At 35.7% G+C, this 15415-nt stretch overlaps 1 protein-coding gene across 1 annotated transcript; it reads right to left on the bottom strand.

Annotated features, from left to right (window-relative positions):
* Nucleotides 1-5573: 5573 nt before the first annotated feature.
* On the bottom strand, nucleotides 5574-13250 carry LOC117344984 (hepatitis A virus cellular receptor 1-like). The gene is made up of 7 exons (XM_033907893.1): nucleotides 13153-13250; nucleotides 11803-12096; nucleotides 9292-9465; nucleotides 8046-8570; nucleotides 7589-7669; nucleotides 6653-6728; nucleotides 5574-6404 (listed from the first exon to the last, which is right to left on the bottom strand). The coding sequence occupies exons 1-7, from the start codon at nucleotides 13205-13207 to the stop codon at nucleotides 6281-6283; spliced, it is 1329 nt and encodes a 442-aa protein (XP_033763784.1). The 5' UTR covers nucleotides 13208-13250; the 3' UTR covers nucleotides 5574-6280.
* Between the last annotated feature and the right edge of the window lie 2165 nt (nucleotides 13251-15415).

Below are 15415 nucleotides of genomic sequence, written 5' to 3'. Positions count from 1 at the left end.
AAAAAACAAAAAAAAAAACCAATTTTGTTTATCATATTATTATCAACGTAATGCGCAAATGGCATATGTTTATAACAAATAATGTAGACACAATAATTAGTCGTTAAACTTAATTATCCTGGATATTGTAGTTCCGGTTTGTGTTGTATTAATACGCTGATAAGAGTAGCGCGTGATGGGTGGCATCTAAACGTACATCAATGCCAGAGCTATCAGATTATAGAGTGACAATGCCAGACAAATGTAAATATTATGGTAAACAATATCTCTTTGAGTTTAGATATTTATTTAATACAGTACTCATTCGTCTTTTATGTACCTCAAAAGACAATCACATTCTTGAAAAATAAAAACATAATATGTAACCATCCAGAAATGCACCATCAAACTGTTATTTTAAAAATGAGAATTGTCTATTTCGAAACATATTCTGTTACAATGTGCTTGCATCCTTTCCAAAGTGGCAGTTAATGTATCCATGTTTTGTGTCGTTAAAGTAAAACTGCCAACAGGTACATCATATGCATGGCTTATTTACACATATTTCAATTCGGGTGAAACTGAGTGGTTATAATTTAGCCTCTTAACTACCGTTTAAACTGAATGTAATGCACACCATATTTGTTACATATAAAAAGGTATAAAATTAAATGTTTTATTATTTGGTATAAGGTTACTTCACTTTAATGTTTCACAATTTTGTAGAAAACTATAGATATACCTATTAGGTCAATACATTTTCAATAATACAAGTTGTACATGTCCTTCATACGCCATTTCATATCAAACTGTGAATCTTCATCTTTCCCTGTAGGAAGGCTTACATGTACGCAAGTAAAAACAATCTACTTTACAACAAGATTGCCATTTCACGGTGTATGAGAACAGTATTACACTGGGATAATATGTTTAGAACAAATTATGGGTCGTAACAAAAATAGTTGAGGAATACTAATTCATCGGTTTTAATTTTTTTTTTCAGCATCAATGGTTACAATGCGACATAAAACATACTGTACGTATTTCTTTTATAATTTCCTATGGTCATAAAAATAGCGACATTACGGTAATTATTTTTGAGCGGAAGTTTGAAACAGAGATAAAGTTATATTTAGAGAGAGATAGTGATAGTGCGGAGGTGGGTGGGGTAGAGATGGGATAGGAAAGAGAGAGAAGTGGAGAAAGAAACTAGATAAATTCAAATTGAGAGAGGGAGATAAAAAGTAGGGGTGCAAGACAGAGGACGGGAGAGAATGCTTATATGAACAGCAAAAGCAAGAGTTGAAACAAAATATCAATAACCAGCATCATCTTACCACTATAATATTAACACATGGAAATTACTTGTTGTCTGATGAAATTAATATCAACATTCTGAATGCCGTTCAAAAATACATTAAAGATAGTAAGAGATTTGATTAAACTCAAAATTAACCATACTTATTCAAATGTTATTTTCTAGACCCAGACTCGCTGAGAAGCTCAATTAGTTTTTGATTATTATTTTACCTGTATTTACATATATTCTATATTGTTCATATTCTTGATATAAGAATGTGGTGAACCTGCGACCTGCTTCAAAAGTCAGCTGATCCCTGAATATCTCTGATTGATTTACTTAATTCAAAACTAGTATATTCAACTAGAATCTTTTTATTCCAGAGTTTAATTACAGTTTGTTATATCTAACATATGAAAGCTTTGCTTGGATGCAGGGGCACTCAGTCTGAATCTAGCACACTAAGATGGATGGCTACTGAAGGAGGAGTAAGACATTTTATGCCTGAACATCTATAGTGCTGCTGGATTTAAGGCTGGGTGCCAATCCTGTATCTAAGCAATAGCTATTAACTGAGAACAAATTTTTTTTATAACTCTGTAACATGATCATAATTTGACAAAGGATATACTAGAACCTTATTACCTCCCTTTTCCACTAATTGTTAGTTCTTTTTATAATTACCTCCCTTTGACCATATATAAAAATCAATATATTCATAAAAAAAAATTCCATCTCCATAGATATTTCATCTCCATTGACTTAATTTATATACATATTTCTTATACTTCTTCACTTTCAATTGTTTTAGTTTAATTCTACTATTGTTCTGTCTGTATTGGGGAAGACTTATGTAGAGACCAACCAACCAATTGTTTTCCCATAGACCTTAGTGTTAACGTTTTGGATTATTTCATTCAAATTCTTGAATTGAATATGACGATTATGGTTTATAACAAACGTTTAGGGTCTGATATAACACCTAATCAAAAACAAAAGTTGGGTCCTTCAGCTCAAATTTTCTCCAGGGTAGCCATTTTGAAAATAGGTGAATTTCGCAGTAAAAATTCTCAAAAATCTTAAATGTTTACCTGTTTACTATTATTACGTGAACTTTTGGGAAAAAAAACAATCGGACTTAGGAAATTTATATCAACATTTCTTATTGATAGTTACCTATCAGGCTACATATCTATTTTCTCACTTCGTAACATACTGGCCAATCAGTGGCTGCCAGACATTTTATCCTTGGCTCAACGTTCTATACACAGGGGCTGTTTCAAAAATATATTTTTTCAATTGGTTGGTTGTTCCCTATAGGCCAAGCCTGCTGTCTAACCCATTTGTATAAATGTTATACAATAAAATATGTTGAAATGAAATGAAGGGAGAGAATAGGAAAAAGAGAGAGAAGCAGAGAAAAAAACTAGATAGATTGAGATGGAGGGAGGGAGATGAAAAGTGGGGGGTGTCAACTTGTACTGAGAGAGAGAGAGAGAGAGAGAGAGAGAGAGAGAGAGAGAGAGAGAGAGAGAGAGAGAGAGACGGAGACAGACAGAGAGAGACAGACAGACAGACAGAGACAGACAGACAGAGAGACAGAGAGACAGCGAGAGACAGACAGACAGAGAGAGTCAGAACGAGGGGGCTATAGTAGGGAGTGTGTCACAAAAATATCTTTCTTGTAAGCCTCATTCTTTTTTTTTCTCCAAATGCCATAAATATCCCATGTCGTATTTTTCCATATTTGCTGATGGTTTTCCTTTTTTCCTTGTCATCATAGTGCCTCATTTTAATCATTTATTTTATTTTTTATTACGCATTCAAAATATTTCAAATATTTGAATTATTTCATGAATCATGAACACGGTCATCTGATCTATTATATTGAGCGTTCAGTTTCCGTTTTGGTCATATCAACTCTCATTTGATTTTACTTATATATGTGTGTATGTAATAATGATTGTATGTAATACGTTTAATAAGATTTCAGTGGTAAAAATAAGCCTTCCAATTTATCGGATACCTTAAAAATACAACCACACTTGACTGTGAAATGGGAAGACAATTATCAGTTTTAAATTCACCTTTTTTTAACGTAATTGTGTACTCCGGGATGGTTACAGATGTCGTTCATATTCTTTTCGGAATTTTTAGCACCCTGTACCTTTTTGAAAGGGCTGATTTTGCGTTATGCTGCTGGCATATTAAATGTGAGTTATGTGTAATTATGAAAACTCATAGTTTGTTGAATATGTTGGTTTTGCATAATTTATCATTCTATGAAATTAAATTCCTGTAATATTTTATTTTTCATGAATAACCACTACACTAACCTTTAATGTGGCTGTATGGCCCAGGAAATAATCCTTGAAGTATTGACCTATTACTGTATGTCTAGTGGATATGCGAAATGACAGGTTGATACTTACTGTAACCGGAAGTATGTTATCTAGCGATGAGATAGATATATGATAAATACCGGAAATGTTATCGATATAATCGTGAATCTAATCAACAGTTTCCTTATATCTTACATTGTCTTCATTTTCTTGTTTGTTGTTATTGTTTTCTCCATACTTTAATAAAGGTTCTAGAAATTCTACTGTACAATAGGGGGAAAAGTAATAACATTCATAAGTACTTCACAGTTATTTTTCCGTTTGTTTTGACAAGAAATCATATCTGGGCGCAAACAGATGCACAACCTATGGTAATAAGGAATACTTTTTTCTGGGTTTATTATATATATATGTAATGGTAGAGAGGAAAAATTAGATGATATCCGAAACAATCGCAAGAATAACACTTGGTCAGCATTATCTCAATCTTGTCCGTGGTAATCTGGTATTTAATTAATATACGTTTCACGCTTTACAAGATAGTACAACTACAGAATATATTGAGAATAGATTTTTTTCTTCAAGATGGTGGGCATGGTAGCCATATTCTATTTCACACAGATCCAGAATCAAACGGAATTTAACCCGCCTTGTTAGACACTATGACAGGGTACAGAACAAAATGTTGTAGGGACCCTCTCGAGATCATTCCTGGTAAGTTTCAACTGAAACCCGAAGAGGAAGGGGATAATTTTTTTTAGGTATTTACGAGATTTTGCGATGACGGAAATAGGGAAAAAGTATTAATATTCACACAGTACTCGACATTTGTATTTCCGTTTGTTTCGACAAGAAAGCATATTTAAGCGCACACAAATGCATAACCCATCTTCATATGGAATACCGTTTTCTCCAGATGTGTTTGTATTATATATATGTAATGGTAGTGAGAAAAAATGGATAAAATCCGAAACTATCAATAGAACAACACTTTGTCAGCATTATCTCAATCTTGTCGATGGTAATCTTAATAACACTGGTGTTTAATTAAAATACGTTTCACGCTTTACAAGATAGTAAAGCCGCATAATAAATTGAAATAACTGTTTCTTCAAGATGATGGGCAAGGCATCCATATTCTATTTCACATAGACCCAAAATCTAACGGAACTTTATTCGTATGTAGCAGGCTATACAATAATATTTGTCCAGACCATCTCGGGATCATTCCTGTTAAGTTTCAACTGAATCCCAAAGTAGAAACTGGAGAAAACAATATATATATCGAATGTGTAGCAGTTAAAACTTTAAGGTGGACAGGACTGATTAAAAACTTTCCAGTTGATATAAAATATATTTTACTCGTTAGTCAGAATATAACTATATTTCCCACCCGGACTAAGCATGACCATCGCTTTGGTATTCCATTGAAACCTATTAAATATCCTCTATATATTTAAGCATTGGTTTGCATTAAATACTTACGATGTGTTACCAACATGACAAATGGTTTCTTGTATAATATGTGACAAGTTAGTCCCAAGTAATTAATTGTAGTTTAGCGGTGTAAACAATCGCAGATAGACAATGTGTACAGTCACATTAACCCGACTTCAGCCAAAAGTAAAACTATTCCATGAATGATTTAATCGTGGTCCAACAATAACAGTAAGTTAATGACAGTAAGATAACATTCACTTAAAAGAATACACGAAAATAAATAACAAAGATTGCAATATAATCCATTCATTCTTTTATTATAAACAAAACATCAAAATGTCGCGATATGAAGAGCATACAAGATATCACAGACGTCATCGCTCTTTCAATTGCAACGTAATGGAGCAACATTAACATAAAAAATTATTGTTCTTGCTCTTAACCTTCTTTCCTCATGTCAATCAACCAGTCAACCACTCCACTTTTCGACATTCTTCGCTGTCTCGTTTCTCCCTTTCAAATTGTCACTAGCTTGCCACCTCTAAACCATCCTCTGTCGTTCCCGTTTTAACTAATTGATGTTCCTCTCTCAACCTCGTATTTTTTCCTTTCGGCTTTCATTTCTCAGTTCTACATCTCGACTCCGCTATCTAAATTCATTTCTTCTTCTAGACCTGACACTCTTACTTACCTGCTTCCTCGCGATATTACTCTCTTCATACCTTTTACCCTCTCGAATTCCTTCGTTCACTAACTGTTCTTTGGGCGATAAACCAGTCTTTCATAACGTATTTGTTCTGCCTCTCATCATTCCTATGCCTCCCCCAGAAACGCCCTTCCTCTCACTTCAGTTTTCATTCTTGACTTTACCGCTCACGACTTCTTTCTCTCTCCCTCAGATGAACGTATAATGATTATAGGATATGTGATATTGACATGCTTTGTTTGTATTTGAGTCAGAGTTGTCGTACACAAACTGGTACATTGATAGCGAACTCAGATAACCGAGATAAAGACGCTAGTAATCCGTGTATATATGATTAAAATGAGCTTTCATTAGATCCATGTACATGTGGTATGACGATTAACCCTGACCTCTCATAGCAGAAGTTGACAAACAAACAGATAGAGATCAGGAGATTTAGTCGAACAATACTTTATAGTGCATACCACTTTAGCAGTTGTTTAAACATTACATGACTTGAACCTCACATGATCATCACTTATGCGTAGCTATTTTCTGGGATGGCTCCATTTCCATGCATGATATCGTATATTGGATTTTTTCTCTTGAGTTAGCTGTTGGGTTGTATGTTTCTGCAACTGACTGGCTCTTGCGACGTCTAAAAAGCAAACCAAATTTGTTCAGTTAGCTAATCATATGATTACATTAATCAGAAATGAGTTGCTCAATTCAAACAATGTGAGATATCGTTAATGCAAAAATCATATTTTGAATACGGATATATATAATAAACCTAAGCAAGAAGTTCATTACAATTAAAACATAATTTCAAATTACCCATCAACTCCACGTTATAAAAAAACGTTTTAAAACCACTTTATACAAAATATCAGAGGAATTAGTTACCTCAGTATCAGTGCTATGATTGCCACCACTAGAACAACCACTCCACAGCTACTAGCACCAATAGCAATGTATGGTCCTTAAAAAGAAAACAAAAATGTTGGAAGAAGATAATGTCTACAGCTAAGATAGCAGGCAACCTAATATGTGTTTATAGTTTCTGCTAGTCCAAAAGGCAATGTATGCAAGGGAAAAATAATTTCAAAAAAATAAATTGTCTACAGATAGTTAGCAGGCAACCTATCATGATTACCGTTTGAACAATAAGTATTTGCATGAATATCTGTTTCTGTAAAAGCTATTGACCTTTATTTCGCTATTTGATTTTTGAGATCGCCAACATTTTAATGTCGATTTCTTTCAAATTTGGTAGGCTTTATAACCACCATGATCTAATGTTGTGTTTTCCTCCAAGGCATTTCGATCTGATTATATTTTTGCAAAAGTGTTTTGTTTATTTCAATATTTTATTTTTCTTTTGTCCGAAGATCTCCTACATTTATGACCGATTTATTTGAAACTTGTTAAGCTTTATAATCCTGGTATATATTTCTGTTTCCCTGAGAGGCATTTTAATTTGACTATTTGTGCAAAACTTATTGTCCTTTATGCATTATAGTGTTTATTTTTGCCCTACAATTTTCGACTGGTTTCTTGGAAACGTAGTAGGCTTACAGTCAGGATTTTAAGTAGTGTTGAATGAATGGGAGAAAACTTCGGTAACTCCTGATTACTGGTTTTCCTCAAACTCAAATCAAATTAAACACTGGACTCCGTAGTGAATCAAAGGTGATGGTTAAATCATGCCACCTATAACCATTCGTAAGGAAGTGCGGGCCTTATTTCAGTGGAAGATAACATATAACACTAAATGGCATTCGGTGGGCATTTATTGTACCGCTTCGCAGTACTCTTGTTATAGCATTACTTATGTTTTACCTGTACTACTGTCGTTGGTGTCATCGTGTCTGCTCAGGAGTGCCGCATCAATACTGTCCAATTCTGCCTTTCTTTTCTTGGCTGTAAAGCGTAATAAAAGTGCAAATACAGAAAAATAAAAGTAATGTTTAAAAAGAATAGTATTGCCATTTCAAAGATTAAACACAAGATAATTAAATGTGCTGAAACAGAAAATTTGCTGGGAAATATAATTATTATTTAAAAATATGACTTCATTTAATCAAAATTAAGATTCATGAAAGAGTTACATCTTTTAAACTTTTTTGGAAAAATGATTATAGAACATGGCGGCCATCTTGGATTGCGAAAAAAATATGCCCCCCCCCCCCCCCCCTTCGTTTAGGGGACATAAATATCAAAGAATTGAACATCTGCGAAATGGACATGAAAAAAGTGTCATTTTATAAGGGAAGTGGCATTGTACTTCAGTACTTACCTATGGGTGTTGCACCGAATTCAATTTTGATGCCACCAAACGTTGTTGTAACAGCAGGCTTTGCTGTTGTCTTCATTTGAGTTGTCGTTGTAGTTGGCATGGTTGTTGTCGTTGTAGTTGGCAGAGTTGTTGTCGTTGTAGTTGGCATTGTTGTTGTCGTTGTAGTAGGCATAGTTGTTGTTGTAGTTGGCATAGTTGTAGTCGTTGTAGTTGGCATAGTTGTAGTCGTTGTAGTTGGCATAGTTGTAGTCGTTGTAGTTGGCATAGTTGTTGTTGTAGTTGGCATAGTTGTTGTTGTAGTTGGCATAGTTGTCATAGTAGTAGTTGACATTGTTGTTGATGTAGTCGGCATATCTGTTTTAGTAGTTGGTATATATGTTGTCGGAACAACTGTTGTTTTCGACATAGTTGTTGTTGCAGTTGTAGGCATAGGCGTAACAGGAGGGATAAGTTTTGTTGTTGGAAGCGTTGTCGACATAGTTGTTGTAGACGTCGGTGAATATACTGTGGGACGAAAAACTTTTTCTGAAACAAAAACAAAACTTTTATATTAGTAAGATAATTTAATATAATCTCACATAGACATATGTCATAGACAAGGATATATCAACCCGAATGTAGGACTTATTTGAGATATTTCCTTCCACTGTCTCGTATTCGGCAACTTAAGAATCTTCCCCTTCGGATAGAGATCCCCTTTTCTCACCTCAAAGGAGTAGAAGATTATATTAATCCCATCCCTAGTAACCATGTGATCATCATGTGAAGTACGTGCTAAAACAAGGTTCTTCCTAATACCGTTGCAATTGTAAAAGAATCGACACTCGAAAAAAGAGCAGAGCATTATGAACCTTATTGATATCAGTATATTTTCACCTTCGTAGATTCAAGAGAAAATTTGCGATAGATATGTTAAAGCAATCTCTGGGTGATGTTGTAAGTGATCTTTGCCAATGTTATAGTCAAGAATCACAGGCGCCGGGTTCTAATAATATTAACAGTAATGATAACATACCTCCATTACTTAATATAGACAGTTTCTTTATATTATTAGAACCCGGGGACCTGTGTCAAGAACAAGGGTGAAATGTGTTCAGCTTTTATAGAAACATTATCAATAATTAGGAGCAATACAGGTACAAAACCGATTCGGACCCATATCTAAAACTATCTTCAATATAATATTTCTTTCAATCAGAAATCGTTATAACACACTATTCTGTTTATATAAACATGTTATCCTTACTGTATTCACATATAGATGTGTGATGATAGAGAATAGTTCCGCAGTCATAGTCGTGCCACCTCCCGCTGTCATCGATCCGCATTAGAGCGCAGTCCTCGTATCCAGCCTTAGAGAAGAGGAATCCATGAGTCGGTCCCTCACCTGGATGCCAGTGACCGTAGGACAATTTCGTACCTGTATCAAATAGAAGTTTGCAATTTCGTACCTGTATCAAATAGAAGTTTGCAATTTCGTACCTGTATCAAATAGAAGTTTGCAATTTCGTACCTGTATCAAAAAGACGTTATAAATAAAATGAAATGAAAGCAACAAGCCAAACGACGCCAATGACATATCAATGGAAATAACGTAAAAAGCCATAGGCACTAACAGCCACTTGTGCAACGTTTGATTCACATAGGTTAAATGAAACAAGAGGCCCATGGGGCCTGTATCGCTCACCTGGTTGGATTAGACCAAATGTCAAAATAATGTTCATATCCAATTTGTTTTATTTGTAAATTTCTTACAATGCTATATATGGTTATAGTGTGGGAATCCGAACTGCTTTAAAGATTAATGAAGTCCAGACTCGTCCAGACTCATACAAGAATTGATTTTAGAACATGCATGCATTCATCACTTTATGACTAGTAGCGATTTAAAGGAATTACCTCTATTTCCCCTATTGGGCCCCACCCTTTTGGCCCCTCGGGGGTCAGAGTCACCAATTATGCAAAATCTGTTCACCTTCCCCCAAGGATGTTTCTGACCAAATTGGGTTCAAATCCATTCATAACTTTATGACTAGTAGCGATTTAAAGGAATTACCTCTATTTCCCCTATTGGGCCCCGCCCCTTTGGCCCCTTTGGGGTCAGAGTCACCATTTATGCAAAATCTGTTCCACTTCTGCCAAGGATGTTTCTGACCAAATTGGGTTCAAATCCATTGATAACTTAATAACTATTAGCGATTTAAAGGAATTACCTCTATTTCCCTTATGGGGCCGCGCCCCTTTGGCCCCTCGGGGGTCAGAGTCACCATTTATGCAAAATCTGTTCCCTTTCCCCCGAGAATGTTTCTGACCAAATTGGGTTCAAATCCATTGATAACTTTATGACTAGTAGCGATTTAAAGGAATTACCTCTATTTCCCCATTAGGCCCCGCCCTTTGGCCCCTTGGGGGTCAGAGTCACCATTTATGCAAAATCTGTTCCCCTTCCCCCAATGATGTTTCTGAACAAATTGGGTTCAAATCCATTCATAACTTTATGACTTATTAAGTAGCGATTTAAAGGAATTACCTCTATTTCCCCTATTGGACCCCGCTCCTTTGGCCCCCCGGGGGTCAGAGTCACCATTTAGGCCAAATCTGTTCCCCTTCCCTCAATGATGTTTCTGAACAAATTAGGTTCAAATCCTTTCATAACTTTATGACTAGTAGCGATTTAAAGAAATTTCCTCTATTTCCCCTATGGGGCCCCGCCCCTTTGGCCCCTCGGGGGTCAGAGTCACCATTTATGCAAAATCTGTTCCCCTTCCCCCAAGAATGTATCTGACCAAATTGGGTTCAAATCCATTCATAACTTTATGACTATTAGCGATTTAAAGGAATTACCTCTATTTCCCCATTAGGCCCCGCCCCTTTGGCCCCTTGGGGGTCAGAGTCACCATTTATGCAAAATCTGTTCCCCTTCCCCAAATGATGTTTCTGACCAAATTAGGTTCAAATCCTTTTGTAACTTTATGACTAGTAGCGATTTAAAGAAATTTCCTCTATTTCCCCTATGGGGCCCCGCCCATTTGGCCCCTCAGGGGTCAGAGTCACCATTTATGCAAAATCTGTTCCCCTTCCCCTAAGAATGTTTCTGACCAAATTGGGTTCAAATCTATTGATAACTTTATGACTAGTAGCGATTTAAAGGAATTACCTCGATTTCCCCATTAGGCCCCGCCCCTTAAGCCCTTTGGGGGTCAGAGTCACCATTTATGCAAAATCTGTTCCCCTTCCCCCAATAATGTTTCTGACCAAATTGGGTTCAAATCCATTCATAACTTTATGACTAGTAGCGATTTAAAGGAATTGCCTCAATTTCCCCTATTGGGCCCCGTCCCTCAGGCCCCTTGGGGGTCAGAGTCACCATTTATGCAAAATCTGATCCCCTTCCGCCAAGGATGTTTCTGACCAAATTTGGTCAAAATCCAATAAGAACTTTTTGACTAGTAGCGATTTGAAGCAAATGTTGACGGACGACGGACGCCGCACCATGGCATAAGCTCACCGGACCTTCGGTCCAGGTGAGCTAATAAAAAATCCAAGGATGAGATCAGTTCAGAGTCAATAATATTTAAATACCTTTTATCAGAATCCTTTCTATGGAAAATTTCAAAATTAATATTACAACAAACATACAAGAAAATTTTGAAATTTGATCTTTAACTGAAAATTCTGTTTGAAAGTTGCGCTTTTAGGTTTCGTGGTATAACCGAAGGTAGTGTTTTTTTTACACATGACAAAAATAAATGATTACCGTCTGTCCATTTCCATGTACCCTCACTGTCGTGGTCAGTTGCTCCTATCCACACACCCCTGTCTTCCCAGTGCATGGACTTCAGTGTATTGTAGACGAAGTCCTGTTTGTCTTGGTCCTGAATCTGCACCAAACGACCTCCATTTCGGTGGCAGTTGGAATTGGCATTGTTCCACGATCGTTTGCCCGTTATTAGGTACAGACAAACATCATTATATGACTTTACGAACTGTGTCCGCGGCAGAGAGGGCAGGCAGTCTCCGAGCTCATCAGCAAGGTTACAATAGGCATGTCCTATATAAGATCATTACGTTAGGGTTGATATTTGTTGAGTATGTGGACGTTTTATAAAACTACCAAGTTATATGACAGAAAGCATTAAAAGAGTGTACAGGTAAAAATTTAAGGAAGTGAATTTGTCGTCAACAATAGATAAAGAACTATCATAAGGAGACAGATACACTCCCATTAAGTGATATTCAGTATTTATATTGGCTTTTTTGAGATATCCAAAATCTGGTTTCAAACAAAGTAGTGCAGATAATTGATTGATACATGAATATTTTTGTGTCATTTTATGCCTATAAAGTTATTTCTTTAGGGAGATAAACCTGAAAGTACATTAGGTGGAAAAAAATAGAAGTTAAGGCAAGAAACCAAACCAACAAAGACCTGGGACTTTGACCGCCATACCTAAAAAGCAATCCCCAACAAAAACTTTCAATGAGAAGGCACTATAATGTTAATTCCAAGGTTTTTTGATGAAAATTTTCTGTTGATCTTAACATTAACTAAGACATTTGACATTCAAAAATGAAAAGCAATCCAAGCAAAGCATTTGAGTTAACTTCCTCAGTGAGGATGGTTTAGTTTCATAGGCCAAATGCAACTCGAGAGTTTTTTGTTGTTTCGTTTGCTTTGTTTTTATCTATAGTAATGGCGACACAAACTATTACACAGCAACGACGCGTGAATACTTTCAAGAATCAAGCATTGTGTAATGTTTATTTTAATAGAGTTAATGGTATTCAGCTGACAATATTCAATATCAATTAACTATTTGCCACAACACACACCAATTATATTAGCCTCTAGATTTAGTCCATTGTATACCATCTCTAGGGTTCATTGTACATTTACACGATAATGCAACGTCACAAGCCAGAAAACATTTGATAATGTCTAAACAATGAAAGGTAGGACACAATCAGCCTTAAATAAAATAGTATGAACATTGAAAACATTGACAAGTGTCCTGCTCAGATCTCCAAGCGTTTTATCCCTCATTTTGATATCAATTCACAATTAAAGGAACAGAAATAAACTTACTATTTTGTTTATATTACTTACCTACTAAAACTCCCACGATCACAAGCAACAGTTTCAGTGCTACAGTTCTCAACATATTTCTTCGTTAACTAGATATGCATATATGTATAGAAGGAAAAGGTGACAGTTATATATACCCACCTACCCGAAGTCAAACGTGGTGTGATAACTTCAACCAATGACCATCGACCCTATACCCTTTGACCCCTACTAGGATGACTTACAAGTGCATGTATTGTGTAGATAACTATTGTTTATGTATCATCTATAAAGTGAGATTATATATCAAATGTTATGCACAATCTCTGGTTTATTTAGGACGTCTAGGATGTGAATCAAATGTTACGAACTCGTGCAAAAAGGGTTAATACCATGGTTAAAACAGAAATAGCAAATAAAACATTTGCTACAGAATTTGATACGAATAAACTAAGCAAAATCAACATCCATCTACATTACATATTAAAAAGGTAGTGTGAGCTAAGCCAATCACCCTATGGGTAATTTAGAACACATACTCGAGGATATGTGAATGGAGAAGCAAAGTGTCACAAGTTTACTGCATTTTTTCAATAATTTAATGACAAAAGTAATTTTTTGATATTTGAGAAAATGGACAAATGTTTTGAGGTATTAACCTTGCGCAAGATGTGGGAGGTAGGTACACGAAGTTTGGGATAGATACCTGTAGTTACTGCTAGTGTATTTTAAAATATGATTATTTATGAATGATCATTTTACTTAGTGTTGGTATCTACCGTTAATAAATACCAACTCATACTTGTTGCATACTTCATTATATACTTTTCAGGGTCTTACATGTGTTATTAATTACTAGTAATCAAGCATTTACCTTCTGACTCCTACTAGCATATCATACAGGGTGCGTGTGTTGTGCAGATAACTACTGTTCATGGATCGAGATAACATTTGAAGCAAAAAGGACTCAATGTGCAATTCATGAATGCGTATGTATGTGTATACAGAGGTATGATTATTTGAAGATGGAGTAATAGTAATTCATTCTTTGCAGTTTACATCCAAAACATCTAAATTCTTGGTTGGGAGGAACCATATTACATATCACAATGGGAAAGGGCTTAATATAAGTTTGATAACTTGTGCCTAATTCCCATGTATATATTAAGATACAATAAAATATGTTTAAATCAAACATATCACAATGACTCCATATTTTGCGATTTCTCAATTTTCAACAGCATTACTCTGTTCAATAATAATTTCACATCTTAATTCGTTTATAGAGGTATTCATGGGATGAATGAGGTCATGAATTCTGTAATACATTGATAGAGTTCAGGAGAAAATGGTATACCTAGCAATGTTCTACTGATTTACTTCAATATGTTAAATTTTGCGTAAAGTCATTTGGAATAATTATAGTTACCATTGCTTTCAATTTGACAGGTATGGAGATATTCTTTGCTGCTTTATCCTTACCGATCACACTATGACTGGCGTCCCAAAGTTATACAAAACAAAGCCCTTCCAATCCGGATTGTCAACACCAAACGCATACTTTCGCTCTTTCCGAATATGCCTGGCAAGAAACCTGACCAATCGCTAGCTGATGCATTTCCTTTGAAGACCACAGGGAACAAATTTCAAAGCCAGTCGATTTAACGGTGATGTACATCAAAGGGTCAAATTAGTATTTTTCTCCATCAGTAGATAAAACTTTATCATGGGATACATGTATATTTCAGGGGTACAGAGCGAAAGTGAACGTAACCACTGCAGTATCGATAATATGAATGAAATGTTCAGTCACGAAATTGGTGCAAGTTTAACGACGGTATCAAATCCCGATAAAACAAGAGGCCCAGAGGGCCTGTATCGCTCACCTGGTTTCATGAGATATGAAACAAGAATGATGCTGAAGTATATTTGTCGCTGGTATTGGTATGTCAATATATATCATAAGCATTTTATATGGGTACATGTACATTGGTTTTATTTTAATACTGAAAATTCCAAAAAGTGCATTAATCCGCGACCTCAGAGGGATGCTACCACACAAATGTGAGTGATATCCATTGCTTAGTTTCAGAGAAGAACTTGTTTAGACCAATTGACCCCTTTTGACCCTGACCTCTGCCCCCTTGGGGGTCAGCTGGTTCCTTTATGGAATTTTGAATCCCTACCCCAATAGGATTCTACCAGTCAAACCATTGCTTAGTTTCAGAGAATAAGTTGTTTAAATCAATTTAGCCAAATTGACCCCTTTTGGCCCCACCCCTCAGCCCCCTGACGGCCCGGGTCA

Source organism: Pecten maximus, chromosome 16 (assembly GCF_902652985.1).
Source record: "Pecten maximus chromosome 16, xPecMax1.1, whole genome shotgun sequence".
Classification (NCBI taxonomy): Eukaryota; Metazoa; Mollusca; class Bivalvia; order Pectinida; family Pectinidae; genus Pecten; species Pecten maximus.
This window is presented reverse-complemented; position numbering and strand designations above follow the sequence as displayed.